The sequence below is a fragment of the Apus apus genome, chromosome 4 (assembly GCF_020740795.1).
Source record: "Apus apus isolate bApuApu2 chromosome 4, bApuApu2.pri.cur, whole genome shotgun sequence".
In the NCBI taxonomy this organism is placed as follows: Eukaryota; Metazoa; Chordata; class Aves; order Apodiformes; family Apodidae; genus Apus; species Apus apus.
This window is the reverse complement of record NC_067285.1, coordinates 8695645-8708763: the sequence shown is the minus strand read 5'-3', so window position 1 is coordinate 8708763 and position 13119 is coordinate 8695645. Positions and strand designations below refer to the sequence as shown.

Here is a 13119-nt window from a genome sequence, read left to right as displayed (position 1 = left end):
TTATGCTGAAAATCTGGGTGTTTTCCCCAGAATACTAAGGCAGTAGAGCTGTCATTTCTAATTTGAAGTTTGCCATCCAAAAGTCCAGGAATCTCCCCAGACTCCCATAAATACTTTCTGTCTCTAAAGGCTTAGGTGGCACCCAACCAAAATAAAGTGCACTCCTGACACAGTTGTCCTTTAGCTGCTGTCTGGCAAACCATTTAGGTTGCTGGACACAGTGTTCCTTTTCCACACCACAGGGCTTCCAGCAGGCCCCAGCTGAGGTGCCTGGCATGTTTTTCTTTTTGCCCCGTGTATGACAAATTGCTGTCTGCCTTTGCAGCACCAAAGCTGAGCCTCGAGTGCAGTGTGGATCTCCTTTTCCTGATGGACAGCTCGGCTGGGGTCACACTGGAAGGGTTTCTCCGCTACAAAGCATTCCTCAAGAGGTTCCTCCAAGCAGTGATGGGCCAGGACTCACCGGTGAATGTGGGGGTGGCCCAGTATGATAACAATGTCAGGATACCCATTGGAGTGGGCCAACACAAGGATGCATTCAGTCTCATGAAGAGCATTGATGCTTTGAATTTCAGTGGAGGAGGAACCCTGACAGGCAGAGCTCTGCAGTACATTGCACAACACGGTTTTAGGAGCACCCCAGTTTTTGCAGATGTACAGGATGACCTCCCACGTGTGGTTGTCTTGCTCACTGACTCCAAGTCTCAGGATCCAGTGGCAGAAGCTGCTCAGTATGCAAGGGAGCGTGATCTCTTCTTGATTGGTGTAGGCAGCAGCTTTGTGAGAGCAGAGCTGACTGAGGTGACTGGCAATCCAAAGCAGACAATTGTCTACTCAGACCCCCAGGACCTGTTCAACAGGATGCCAGAGCTGCAGAGAAGAATCTGCAGTGTGGATAATCCTGAAGGTAAGACTGTGACATGGGCATTATGGGATGAGTTTGGCAAACCATGAGGAGGTCTAAATTCCACTGGGGAGGAGGGGAGGGCAGAAGGATGAATGTCCTTCTTCTGTTTGTGTCAGTCACAGATCTAGAGACTCACCTTCCATCACTGCTTTTTATGATGGGTCTCTGTCTATTGGTGTGAAAGGGTCACTGATCACCCCTCACAGTCAGCAATCAGCAGTGATGAATTTTGCCCACTGTTTCCCCCCTGCTTTTTATTTGGTCAGAAAGGAGAACATCTAGACTCTGAAAAATGCCCTGTTTGCTCCCTTCATCCAGGCTGCCACGCACAGTCTCTGGATTTGGCATTTGCGCTGGATGCCTCGGATGGAGTTGGCCTGGAAAATTTCCTGCGGCTGAGGGACTTTGTCAGGAGCAGCTTTTTGCACTTCAGCATCAACCGGGATGTCACCCAGGTTGCCCTGGTGGTCTTTGGCAGCACAGCTCACACGGTGTTCGCGCTGGACACCCACACCAGCAATGCAGCTCTCCTCCAGGCCACCCACCAGGTGCCGTTCCTGAGGGGCTCAGCCTCGGCTGGCAGCGCCTTGCTGCATGTTTATGGTGACGTGATGACAGTGCAGAAAGGAGCAAGACCTGGTGTCAGCAAGGCAGTGGTGGTGCTCACAAACGGAGGCGGCGTGGAGGATGCAGCTGCCCCAGCTCAGCAGCTGAGGGACAACGGCATCTTGGTGTTTGTGGTTGTCATTGGGGATGCACGGAGGGACACGCTGCTGAGGGTTGCTGGGTCTCCCAACTACCTGGTCCACATCGCCTCCTATGAAGACCTGCAGCATTACCAAAACCTTGTCATTGAAAGAATCTGTGAAGGTGAGAACATCTCATTCTTGCTTTTCATGCGGTTGCCACCAGCTGGCAGCAAACTTTGTAAATCAGGCGTAGTGGGGCCTTTCCCTGTAGCCGTTGTTATTGTAGGTTTTCTGATGCTTTAGAGAGTGAGCTTGATGTTGTTGTTTGTGTTTAACAGATGGGAAAACTATGACATAGATACCTGGTGACTGCCCAAGGCATTTCTATAGGAATAGGAGCCAACGTTCTTATTGAGATTCAGTCCAGTGGGTGAGATGAGGCTTATTGTGAATGGTTCTTTTTAGCCCTGCCAGGTCTAGGTTCTGCCTTCCCTGAAAGAAAAAGAAGTTTACTTATTTTCTGTTGTTGCTTGAAACCTGTAGACGTTGCTGTATGTTACTGTACCCCCTGCAGTGTTGCAGGGGGGCTTAAGGGGACACGTCCCTGCAGCCAACAGTGTTGGTCCTGGCTTGAGGTCTCTGCTCTCTAGTTCAACAGGCTTGTGCCCAGGTGTTCATGAGGTGGTGGGTCTGAAATCTCATCACTCCTGTTCCTTCTTAGTGTCCCATTACTGAAGTCATCATGTAGGCTTTCAGGATTTTGTATGTGTTGCACGGAATTTAATCCTAAATTCAGAATCTATCAGTTTTGAAGCCTGCAAACTGTTAAATTGAAGCCTTTAGACAATTTATGAATAATTTAATTTGTAGGACCAAATCCTTATCTCTGAATGCTCGAGGGGGAAGACTTTTCAAATTCATGGAAAAGCTCATGTTTGCAGACAGACACAAAAAATTCACTTTTCTTCAAAACTTGGAATCCTGAGGGCCAGTCCTTGGCTGGGAAAATTTGACTTTGATATCAATTGTAGATCACTTGTGTGCTGAGCATGAGCGCCTGTGTTTGATGGAAATCAGCTTTTCTGATAGGACAGCAGCCCTTGTTTGCAGACATTAGTGGTGGCAAAAGTGCATCTAGTTAAAATGCTGTGCCTTGTTTCTCATTCAAAGCAGTCCAAGTTTCACATCTAGCTGTTTGATTTTGATATGTTTTAACCCATTTCTAAGATCAAAAGAAGCAGCATGTTTGAGCTTTAGCACAATTAAAGGCCCTTTTCATCTCTGTGCATGCCCGTTGTTCCTTCAGGGTTTGAAAGAACTACAGTGCTGTCTCTCCGGGGTGAGGAGCTGCTCTCTGGCAGGCTCTGTGGATGGTTTGTACCTGGAGCTTTTCAACCTGCTCCTATTGCAGTGGGGTTTTCAGCTGTGTTATTATAAAAACAACCTACTGTACCATGAAATTAACTACAACCTGGCTGATGAAGGGGAAGAGACAGCAAGGTTCAATGAGTCAGGGTCGTAACACATCATTTCCTGAGACTGAATCACTGCTTTCATTTCATGTGCAGGTAATCACTGTTTGTACTAGATAGGCTGGGACCAAGGGCGATGTAAAGATAAGCCCTTCATTCAGTCTTCTGCTTCAAGTCCAAGACTCAATAACGGAATCATTGTCTGTGAAAGGACTTAAAAAAATTCATGACTCATGATAAAAGTATGTGAAAAACAGCCCCTGCTTCTGGACACCTCAAATACTGTATTCAGGTTCAGCTGAAGAGACCAGAAAAAAAATGATCCAGGACTCCAGGAGAAAAGATCCCAAGTGTTAAATAGATATGAATCTTATTAACGGAAATACAGACTTTTGGGGTCATCACGAGGTGTAATCCCTGAAGTGCAAGAAGCTTGTTTAAGATGATTCAGTCTTAACAGTAGGTTTGAGTTCAGAGAACTGGATGGAATAGCATGATTCCACCAAACATGGACCTCGAGGTTATGCTGTGGTGCAGCCATGGTGGGAAGTGGTGGACACGTGGCATGTGCAGCAGAGCACCACAGAAAAGCTCTGTGTGCTTTTTCTACTGTGGAGCAAAAGGCAAGGCTAGGAGGTCAGTTCAGCAGTGGAATTTCACACCCTTACCAACATTGCAGTGGAGTTGCCAGCAGACTGGAAGCAAATTCCTCTGGGATGCTGCTATAACTTAAGGTATTCACAGCAAGGCAGCATGAAACTCTGCCAATCTGCTGACAGCTGGGGTTTGCTGTGATTAGTGGGTTGGGAAAGCTGTCACATACCTCACAAGAACAGGGGTAATAAAAATTTGGGCCTTGGTTGCAGGCTTTTCTCTCAAACCTCCTAGAAAAAAAAACGTTTTTTTTCTTGTGTTGATTTCCATTTGTGCCATCCCTGCTTCTCAGATGACTTCTTGTCCTTGCTCCTCTCTGATGTGAACTCTGGTCCTCCCCAGGGTGAAATGGGGTCTGGACTCTAGTGGCATGTGGGGCTGTAAACTGCTTGGACAGGGCACGTGTCTTGCTCTGCATTGGCAGTGTGTGGATCTGGGGGGTTTAGATGTGCTTGTGTGTTCAGTGCACAGCTCTGAAGATGCTCCATTTTGCTTTTCTTTGACATTCAGCCTAACGTGATGTCACTCTTTGAAGTTTTATGAGAAATATTAGCTTCCAGATCAGAGCTTTCAGCAAAGCTGTTCTTGCTTGTGTCTGAATTAAACACAGAGGAGCTTGTCCTTTGTGTCAAGACAGGTTTGTGAGTTTGCACCCTCTGCCATGTTCATGTGGTTTTCCCACCCCATTAGTGCTAGATGACATTTTCTGATGTCTGGGGTATATAGTTGCTGTTATTTTTGCAGCATTCTTGAAGGATGTATGTCCTGGCTATTAATACCCTGTAGATGTGCCTCAGCCTCCTGTTCTGCTTGTGTTTGTTGCAGAAGCAATGAGCCCTGTGAACCTCTGCAAACCCAACCCATGCATGAACCAGGGTGTCTGCATCCTTGGGCCTGGGAGCTACCGGTGTGAATGCCATGGCTGGGAAGGACCCCACTGTGAGAGCAGTAAGGATCAGCAGGTGGCAACTGCAGCAGATGTCACCTGTTCTGCCCAGCAACCCTGGAAAGATTTCCACATCTCCACCTCTCCCCTTGAGCAGAGATGTGGCTGTCACTCTTGGGCAGCTGTTTGGTGGCCGGGTCTTGGTGCTGACATGGCCTCTATCACGTGGAAAGTGGAGAGGTTTGGGCTACTGAGGGGAACTAGGTGTTCTCTCTAGAAGCTGAGCCCTGTTTTACACATTGCGCAAACTGACTGTGAAGGAACCCCAGGAAGGTCTAATGCTTTTGGTAATCTTCCACTCTGTTCTGTTCTTTTCCCTCTGCCCTGCTAGAAGTAACAAACTTTCCTTGACTCCCAGGGTGGAAAGCTCTGGTTCTCTTTTAGCAGGAGGGAGCTGTCTCTGTTGGAGTGTGACCTTCTGTTGCTTTCAGTGCTTTCCACAGCAAAAAAACCCCTCTTACTGCATTCTTCCTCTTCAGCAGGAGAACAATGGTCTGGAGGTGGTGAGCCTCCGGCTCCCTGGAGGTGGTCCTGTGCTCACAGCAAGAAGTTCTCAATTAACTGGGTTTTTCCCCCCCTTTTATTGTGCTCTTTACTTGAGCCCAGGAGTTCTGACTTCCACCCCATGGCTTGTCAGCAGAGGCCAAGTTGGTGCTTGTTGGGTTGTAATGGACTGAGTGTGAACTTACCCCTTGGTCCTAAATCCCTGTCTCACATCTGTGTTTCCCTCTTCTGCAACAGGAGTTCTCCGGGGCGATTCTCCGAGGTCACTGGTCCTTCCTCCACAGTCCCAGGTGCAGCGAAGTTCAGGTGGTTTGCAGCACTTCTCCAGAGCCTCCTGGTACACCAAAAGGCAACTGAAGCAGAGACACTGACACAGACGTGCCGAGTGCTCCAGTTCTCCAACCAGGAATGCTCACTGCCACCTGCAGGCACGATCTAGAAAGCAGTGCTTGAGGTGCTCCAGCATGGAGTCTGTGCTGAGGCTGTTCCCAGTTCCTGCCTTGCACAAACTGGGCTTCTCAATGCTCTCTTTCTTTTTTAATTGAAGTAAATATTTGTGTTTAATTACTTATTACTGGCATTTTGCATTTTCTCATCTAGATTCTGGTGCCATGGTTTGGTTTGGCTTGGTTTAATTGAAAGAGACTTCTTGAAAGATCTTTGAGTTACTCTAAAAAAAACTATAGAAGTCTGAGCAATTCTGGAGCTCCTGCTGAAGGCGGGGTAACAGATGCAGTCAGCTGCTGGAGTGAATGGCCTGTTTCATGCAGAAAGACAAATAAGAGGAAGAGGAAGGAGAGCTGATTTTGAGATTCTGTTCTTTTGTAAGTTGCCCCTGCCATTTTCTTCTCTGAATTTATTTGGAGTGGCCTAATATGGTTTAGCTTCGTGGACATTTTGTAGCCAAGTATTTTTTAAAAGGAGAGGTCTGAGAAGGATTGATTTTGCAAGAACATTCAATGATTTATGCAACTCCAAGGCAGAGCTGTGTCAGTCAGTGTGTGTTGCTGTTTTGGGTAGAGGTGTTGGCTATTTTTCTCCTAGGTTTTTCTTGCCTTTCTCCTCCTCCTGGCTATTTCTTTGCTCTCTCCTTTGCCAGTGCAAGTTTTACTGCTTCTTTTTTGTCTCACCACTTCTTTTTGGTGCCGTTTCCATGGCTCCAAGCTTTGCCATGTCACTTTGCTCTCCTTTCAGAGCTGGCTGGAGAGTGAACAGGGTGCTTGTCCTGGCCTGAACCCAGACAGATGAGTTCAGTGGTATTTCTGCCTCCCCATGTTGTTTTGAGCTGATCTTGTTCTCAGTGCAGCACAAGATGGTTGGCTGTGATGGTTCACACATCTCAAAAACCAGTCAGACCACATGTCTGCATCCTTCAGAGGCTCAGCCTCACTGGATGGCTAGATCAGTTTGCCCATGAAGCTGTAAAATTTAGGTAACTGGTACCCCAGGGCCCGTGGTTCACACTGTTGTGTTGTTCTCTGCTGCCTTTCCCATGGCTTCCATCACCTTGGGAGAGCAGGAGCAGCTCTGAGGCAGAGACATTAACTGATTGCCAGTGCTTGTGAAAATAGCATCTATTGTTCCCAGAAGAAGAAAAATCCCTTCACCCAGATGTCCTGGCCCCATGCTTGAATAGTAACATTAGATGTACAAAGAGAGACACAAATTACTCTGCAGGTTCATTGTCAAAAGAAAAATGGTCTAAAGTGCTCTCAGGGATGAAGGCTGACACTGAGACAGAGCAAGTGTTGTACCTTGTGGGAGAAACCAGGCTAAGAGAAAGGAGAGTTTTCTCTTTCTTTTCACTGTCACTTTAGAACCATTATCTGTTTAGGTTTGTATTCTAAGGCACAGCAAAGTAGAGGCTTAGTTGAAGAGCTGATTTTTGGCAATAGAAGAGAAACTAATCTATTAGTGCTACTTAGGCAAGACTGTAGCTAAATGTTGCTTCTGCTGTAAAACTGTCAGTTATCTCTTGTTTTAGTGGGCTTGACCAGCTCATAGCTGATATCCAGAGAAGTGGTTTGTGTTTCATGGTGCAGAAGTGCCCATTGAGATGTCTGGACTCCAGGTAGACTGCTCTGAAAACTCTTCCGGCCTCCCTGTGCATCCTCTGTTGTGTGAAGGGTTAGAGAGAGGATGAATGCTCACCTTTGCTGCCCAGTCACAGCATTGGGTTTGCAGCTCCTTGGTGGTTTCTCTGCTATAGTTTGTCTAACGGCATCATCAGTTCACTCCTCACAATATTTGTCCTGTGCAGGATCAGGTTTCCCTCTCAAACTGGAGCACATTCACCATGTCTGGCACACAACTCTGGAGCTGAGAAGTGTTTTCTGTTTCCTTGTGCCTCTGTTGCCTGCAGGACAGTTTGTACAGAACTGCTGAGCACTTCACCTTGTGGCAGATGTGGTTTGAATGTAATCTATCTTTCTATGTTATTTTTATTTTATTGCATAGCTACTAAGTACATTTTTAGAGTGCATGGGCTTTACTGGGACAAATTACGTGTGCCTGGGTCCTGAGCTGGGGGAAACCCTGCATTCTGTACCATCCTGTTGGTTTTAACCACAGATAGACAAAGCTTTGTGTGTGATTTGGGAACTACAGATTGAAATCTCATGCTGGAGACAACATTCTAATCCTGGATGGGATACATCTATCACTGTGCTAGGTCAGGTTTTCAAGTAGAGATGGTATGAAAGATTGAAAACCCATGGAGGAGATTCAGGAAAGCTGGTCCCTAAACCCAGCCCTTACCCCCTGGGTGCATTTTGCTGAGGTCTTAGAGCCCAAAATGCTCCAGGGATCTCTGCATGTCAGGGATATCTACATGTGCTGTGGCTGCCACCTTCCTCCTAAATGCAGCTGGTCACTGAAGCCTTGGATGGTTGCTCAGATGTGCTCTGGCAGCAGCAGCACCCACCAGATCTCCTTTTGTACAGGACAAAGTACTTTGCAAGGTAAGGAGGTGTCAGGGCACTGGGTGGAGTTGGGAAAAGCCAAGCTGCTGTTAACAAGATCAGGATATATGGGATGGTCATGGAGAGACCTGCTGATCCTATGGGAAAGCAAGACATTGCTGAGCAGTTGTTGGAGCTCTTATTTATTTATTTATTTATCTATTTTAATTTGAGTTGAAGATCCTGGCTAACTTCTAGGCCCTTTCTCCTGCAAATATTTATTTTTAAAAAAGTAAGAGACTTGGGTATCTGCCATGTTCCTTTATTAAATTCACTCCCAGAGACTTGTTTTGATTCAATCAGCAATACTTAATGAGAACTTACCTGAGGGGAACTCATTCCCTTAAGTCTGGATCAATGTCTGAGCCTGGCACAGCCACCGAGGAGCTGGGGTCCCTGTGAAGCCAGTGCTAATCCTGTCTGGCAGCAGGGGAGCACAGGGGACACTGTGCCAGGTTGTTGTGAGATGTCTGGGCTGTTAGTGATGGAGCTGTGAATTACTCTTGCTCTGTAGGATTTGCTGGATGAGCTTTGCCTGGTCACGGGCCATGTGCTGACTTCAGGGGAGAGCCTGTTTCACCCTTCAGAAACTGAGATATAAGTAAGTGCCATGAATTTCACCCCCTTTAGTCTCAGCTTCCCTCAGCATGCAAAATCATGCCTGTTTGTGAGGAGTCAGTGTGTTTGGCGTCTGCACTGTAAAGGCTGCAGCAGGGGAGCTGGGCTTTGGACCCCACTGTGCCACCTTCCCTGGGCACCTACACCCAGTGCCAGCCTGTAGCCCTGGCACCAGGCCTGATGATGCTCTCCTTAAAGCCAGCTGGCTTCTTCACCTTGCTAAAAGCCTGCAAACTTCCTCTCTGCAGTATGGGTAAGTTAATTAGCTTCATACCCCCAGACAACTTATCTAAACGTTCAGGCCAACTTCTCCACCAATAAGACAGATTATTTTTAATCAAAGTGTCCACCAGCTCTCTTGCTGTGCTCGGCTGGCAGGATCTCTCAGTAGCTGTTGTAGGGTTGCTCTCTGTATCCAAAGCAAGAATTCGAGCTACTTAGATGAGAAACTTGGTAAGAAAAATGCTTGGTAGCAGCAAATTTCCTTCCAGAAAAATATGGGCTTCTGCTTGTGACACACCATGGGCCCCATGGCAGCCTGGCTGCATTGTGCACAGATGAAAATTAAAGCGGCAATAACTAATGAAGCAATAACAATTAACATCAATTTGTGCAATTTCCTTCAGTAGCAGTAGGAACTCTGCCTCCCTGCACAGGGAATCTTTGGGCCATTCCTTCAATGCAGTACTTTGTGGGATGGGACTGCAGTGGGTCAGGCACGATGGCTTTGTGGGGCTTGGGTGAGCAAGCCTTTCAGACTCTTGGCAGCTCTGTTTGCTTCCAGGATGCTCCACAGGGCTTGAAAGGCAGAGGGGGCTTTGAAAGGGGCTGATACTGAAGTGTTATGAAGCAGCTATAAGGTGATGGGCAGCACTGCTGCGGAAGGACAAGGTCAACTGCTCCTGGCCTTTTAGCTCACAAAAAACCAGCAATCCCAATTATTTTGGGATTCCTGAGCTCAGAGGCTGCCAGGACACTTAATGGGCTTGTTGGCTTTTTTCCTAGGAAAAGTAATGAGTGGAACCTTCCCCAGGACTTTGTGCTGTAGCTACAGTGACTTCCCAAGCTTTTTGTGAGAATAGAGCTAATAGTGGTAGAGCCACCAAAAGATACCTCACGAATGTGTCAGGTTTGATGTCTGTTCTGTAATTACCGGCCTCAACCGCGTTACTAACTCTTTCTCCTTCCTTTCCAGCTAAATCCCGTCCTGCGTTTCCCTTCACTGACTGCAGCCGACACCAAGCCTTGCACACAGTTGCTATCTAGTGGCCAGAGGAAGGTAGTGGATGCGTTTTTCTCCTTCGGTTTTGTGCAAAAGGACTGTGCTACTGAGCTACAGGTAAGAATCTGTTACATGTATTCATTAAAATTGAGGGACTAATTGCTATTTTTCCGTGGGTTAGCCATCTGAATTTTGTTTTGATTGATGGTGCAGTCACTATAGATAAATCAATTCTTTAAAATATAGTCCACTGCAGTTGCAGCCTGCATAGCTAAGGGACTTTGTAGTAACAGGGGGTTGATGTGCTTGAAATCTGCTGGGAAGCAGAACCAGGTCACATTTACAAAGAAAAAACACTGGTAACGTAATATACTCAATATTTTATTATAAAACCCTCTAAAGCGCCACTTTATAGGTCACAGTTGCAACAAAGGAAATGCCTTGAGTTAGGAGAACAATGGGGACACAGGCACATTATTTACTGGGTCTTGTCTGGGGAATGGGTGTTGCTCAGGACTTCCCTACATTTACCATCCCTGGACTGAGCTATCCCAGCAGGATCACCGAAGGTGACTGGGCTGCGGTGGGGAAAGCAGAGCTGCTCTTGTCCATGGCTGTCTCAGTACTACTGTGAAATGTCTGGACAACTTCTGGAGGATGACAGCAGGGTGTATGGTGAGGGCATGACACTACACATATATTTCAGGTGTAGAAGGGGGGGGCTCCTGCCAGCTCATGATGGGGCAAAACAAAAGCTTAATGGGGTCCACAGGCTCTGTGGGGTTTGAAAAGTCCCTTGGATCCTGAACCAGAAGTTTCAGTGGTTTATTTGCATGAGTTCTTCCTATCTGCAAACGTCACACAGGGACAGGCCTGACAGCTGGGGCAGATGAACTCCTGAGGCCCTGGATTAGCAAATTCCTCCATTTATATCACAGCCAAGTAAACTTTTCAAGGTAAAACTGGAAGCAAGGGCACCTTTCTTGCCTCCAGGATGCCCTGAACAAGTGCTTTGCCTCCAGGCCATCAGACATGACAGCAGGTAAGAGGGAGTAGAGCATGCATGGTTTGGTGACACTTGCCTACACCCTTTCAAATTTCAGTGTCTCCAAGTTTAGTAGTCCCAAACATCCAACAACTTCCATGAGAAAGCTGGGCTAGGGCAGAGGGGGTGCACTTTGTGGGTCACACTGCCATGGCCCAAAGGCTATGTTAAATGTAATAACTTGGAAATAAGGGTGACAGGACCAAGAGGGGCAGTAGCCCACCAGAGACATGGGGGTGCAACCTCACTGTCCAGGCCTGGAGAAGACCCCTATCCATGGGGAATGTCTTCAGCAGATTCTAGAGCTGTGGCTCTGTGAGGACCAGGGAGCATCAGCAAAGTGGTGCTCACAGCCAGGATAGAAGCATGGCAATGGCTTTATCTCACCTCCCCTGAAAGAGGGCAAGTCCTGAAGGATACACTGGAGTACAGCTTCCTTATCCAACAGCTGAGCAGGCTTGGCCTTTGGTAAATTATTAACAAACCTTCAAATAAGACTGTTTTTGTTTTTTGTTTTTGTTTTTTCTTTTTTTCAGCACAAACTCATCAGGTGAAGTAGATTAAGGTCTTCAAGAAATTATCAAATCTGCTTGGCAGATCTTCTCTGACCAGAGCTCTTGGTGCCACCAGTCTGTAACACAGCTTACATCACAAGAAGGTGAGCAGGGATCTTCCTTGATATCCTGGCAAAGTTGCAGCAGGCTTGTAGGAGTAAGCACATGTTGGGATGCATTTGGACACCAATTAAAAAAATCTCCTGGGCAGGCTTCTATGTGCTTCTCATTCATGTCTAAATCATTGCTCAGGTGTGGATATCACCCTTGGCTTGAAGGCTGGGTGATCTGCAGCTGAGTGGTGACTGGCAGCAAGACAGGGGAGACTTGAGTTGGCTGCAATTTACCACGACAGGTTGAAAACCACCAGGATATAAAGAATAGTGAGGGCCCCTTCTGAACCCACTACTGTCACTAATATAGAAACCTTAATAACTCATTGATAAACCTTTGGAGTAGAAATACACAAAACACCCCTATGTACAGTAACATTCTTGTTTACATCAACTGGGCTAGGAATCTGATACAAAGATTGCCACTGGTTGTTCTTGTTTTAGCTATGTGACTGGGCCTTGTCTGGAAAGAGCAAGATCATTTGGGATGATTCGTATTGGCAGCTGTTTTACCCCATTGCTGCCTCTGAGCAGTTGGCGCGACATGGAGGAGGTGCTTGTGTGGTTGTGTTGCACATCCAGCCTCCACCTACAGATGATTAAATCCCCTTAGCCATGTGTGGGCAACTCGCAGTCTTTAGTCCATCTCTGAAAAACGTGGTTCTAACTAGCTCCCTTCTTCTCCCATTCCTGCCAAGGAATAAAGGTAAATTAGACAAAAGGCAAATCTGGCAACAAGCTTAAGTAGCTGTAAAGGCCACAGGGTTAAGTCAGTCATCTGGTACCCGAGTGTTTTTGGCTGCAGGGTGGGTCAGGGATGTCTCTGTTACAAGCAAAATTACACAGTAATTCATTTAAATCACAGCCAGGGCAAACCCAGGTGAAAAGATCAGATTAAAAACCAGGCTGGTGCTTGGTCAGGGCTGCTTCCCAGACCAAGACAGGAGATCCACCACAAGCCCATCCCACCACAGCAAGTCTGCTGCACTGATGGCTTGAAATCCTGTAGCAATAGGCACATTACCTTAGCTTTCTGTAGGACTGTTCCCTTCCCTGTCACCATGACTGATAAAGGTCGGTTTTTTAAAGCTGTTGCTGAATTGACTGGTGAGTTATCTGTGCTGTTTGCTGGACTGGCACTTTTTGCCTGAATCTATAATAAAAGTAATAGAAATTGTGATGACTGCAGCCTACAGAGAGAGAGACTGCTACTTTTCATCCCCATCTCCTAGAAAAACTTAACAGTCACAGCCCATTTGCACTGAGAGGAGTTTTTCAGTGACACACTGATTTTGAACCCCCACCAGGATGTATGGGGGTGATGAGGCACAGAGCAGGGCTCAGACAGTGACCATCTCCATTTCATGGGAACCAGGTTCCCAGGAAGGAATTTATATGCCTGAATCTGCCCGCCAAAATTACCCATGGCTTAGCT

General features: G+C 46.9%; 2 protein-coding genes and 1 long non-coding RNA gene across 11 annotated transcripts in view; 2 read left to right on the top strand and 1 right to left on the bottom strand.

Moving 5' to 3' along the window:
- The window catches only part of VWA2 (von Willebrand factor A domain containing 2), a 34033-nt gene extending 28290 nt beyond the window's left edge, over positions 1-5743 (top strand). For 3 of the 5 annotated variants that reach the window (XM_051617922.1, XM_051617923.1, XM_051617926.1), the window contains 4 exons: positions 326-907; positions 1226-1777; positions 4548-4670; positions 5410-5743. In XM_051617922.1, coding sequence (XP_051473882.1) covers positions 326-907; positions 1226-1777; positions 4548-4670; positions 5410-5543 — 1391 coding nt within the window. In that variant the 3' untranslated portion in view covers positions 5544-5743. Of the gene's footprint in view, positions 1-325; positions 908-1225; positions 1778-4547; positions 4685-5409 lie in introns of all 5 variants that reach the window. The other 2 variants (XM_051617924.1, XM_051617925.1) reach the window with 2 other exon arrangements.
- A 1468-nt stretch (positions 5744-7211) lies between these two features.
- Positions 7212-11637, top strand: LOC127384039 (uncharacterized). Of its 2 annotated transcripts, XR_007889355.1 has the most exons (4): positions 7212-8132; positions 8647-8733; positions 9946-10089; positions 11554-11637. It is a non-coding gene; the product is annotated as an uncharacterized LOC127384039 (long non-coding RNA). The 2 variants fall into 2 exon arrangements; XR_007889354.1 differs by having other exon boundaries at positions 7212-8733.
- The window catches only part of AFAP1L2 (actin filament associated protein 1 like 2), a 69329-nt gene continuing 66533 nt past the window's right edge, over positions 10324-13119 (bottom strand). For 3 of the 4 annotated variants that reach the window (XM_051617918.1, XM_051617919.1, XM_051617920.1), the window contains 2 exons: positions 12709-12837; positions 10324-12374 (listed from right to left, as the gene is read on the bottom strand). In XM_051617918.1, coding sequence (XP_051473878.1) covers positions 12348-12374; positions 12709-12837 — 156 coding nt within the window. In that variant the 3' untranslated portion in view covers positions 10324-12347. The remainder of the gene's footprint in view (positions 12375-12708; positions 12838-13119) is intronic. The other variant, XM_051617921.1, reaches the window with a different exon arrangement.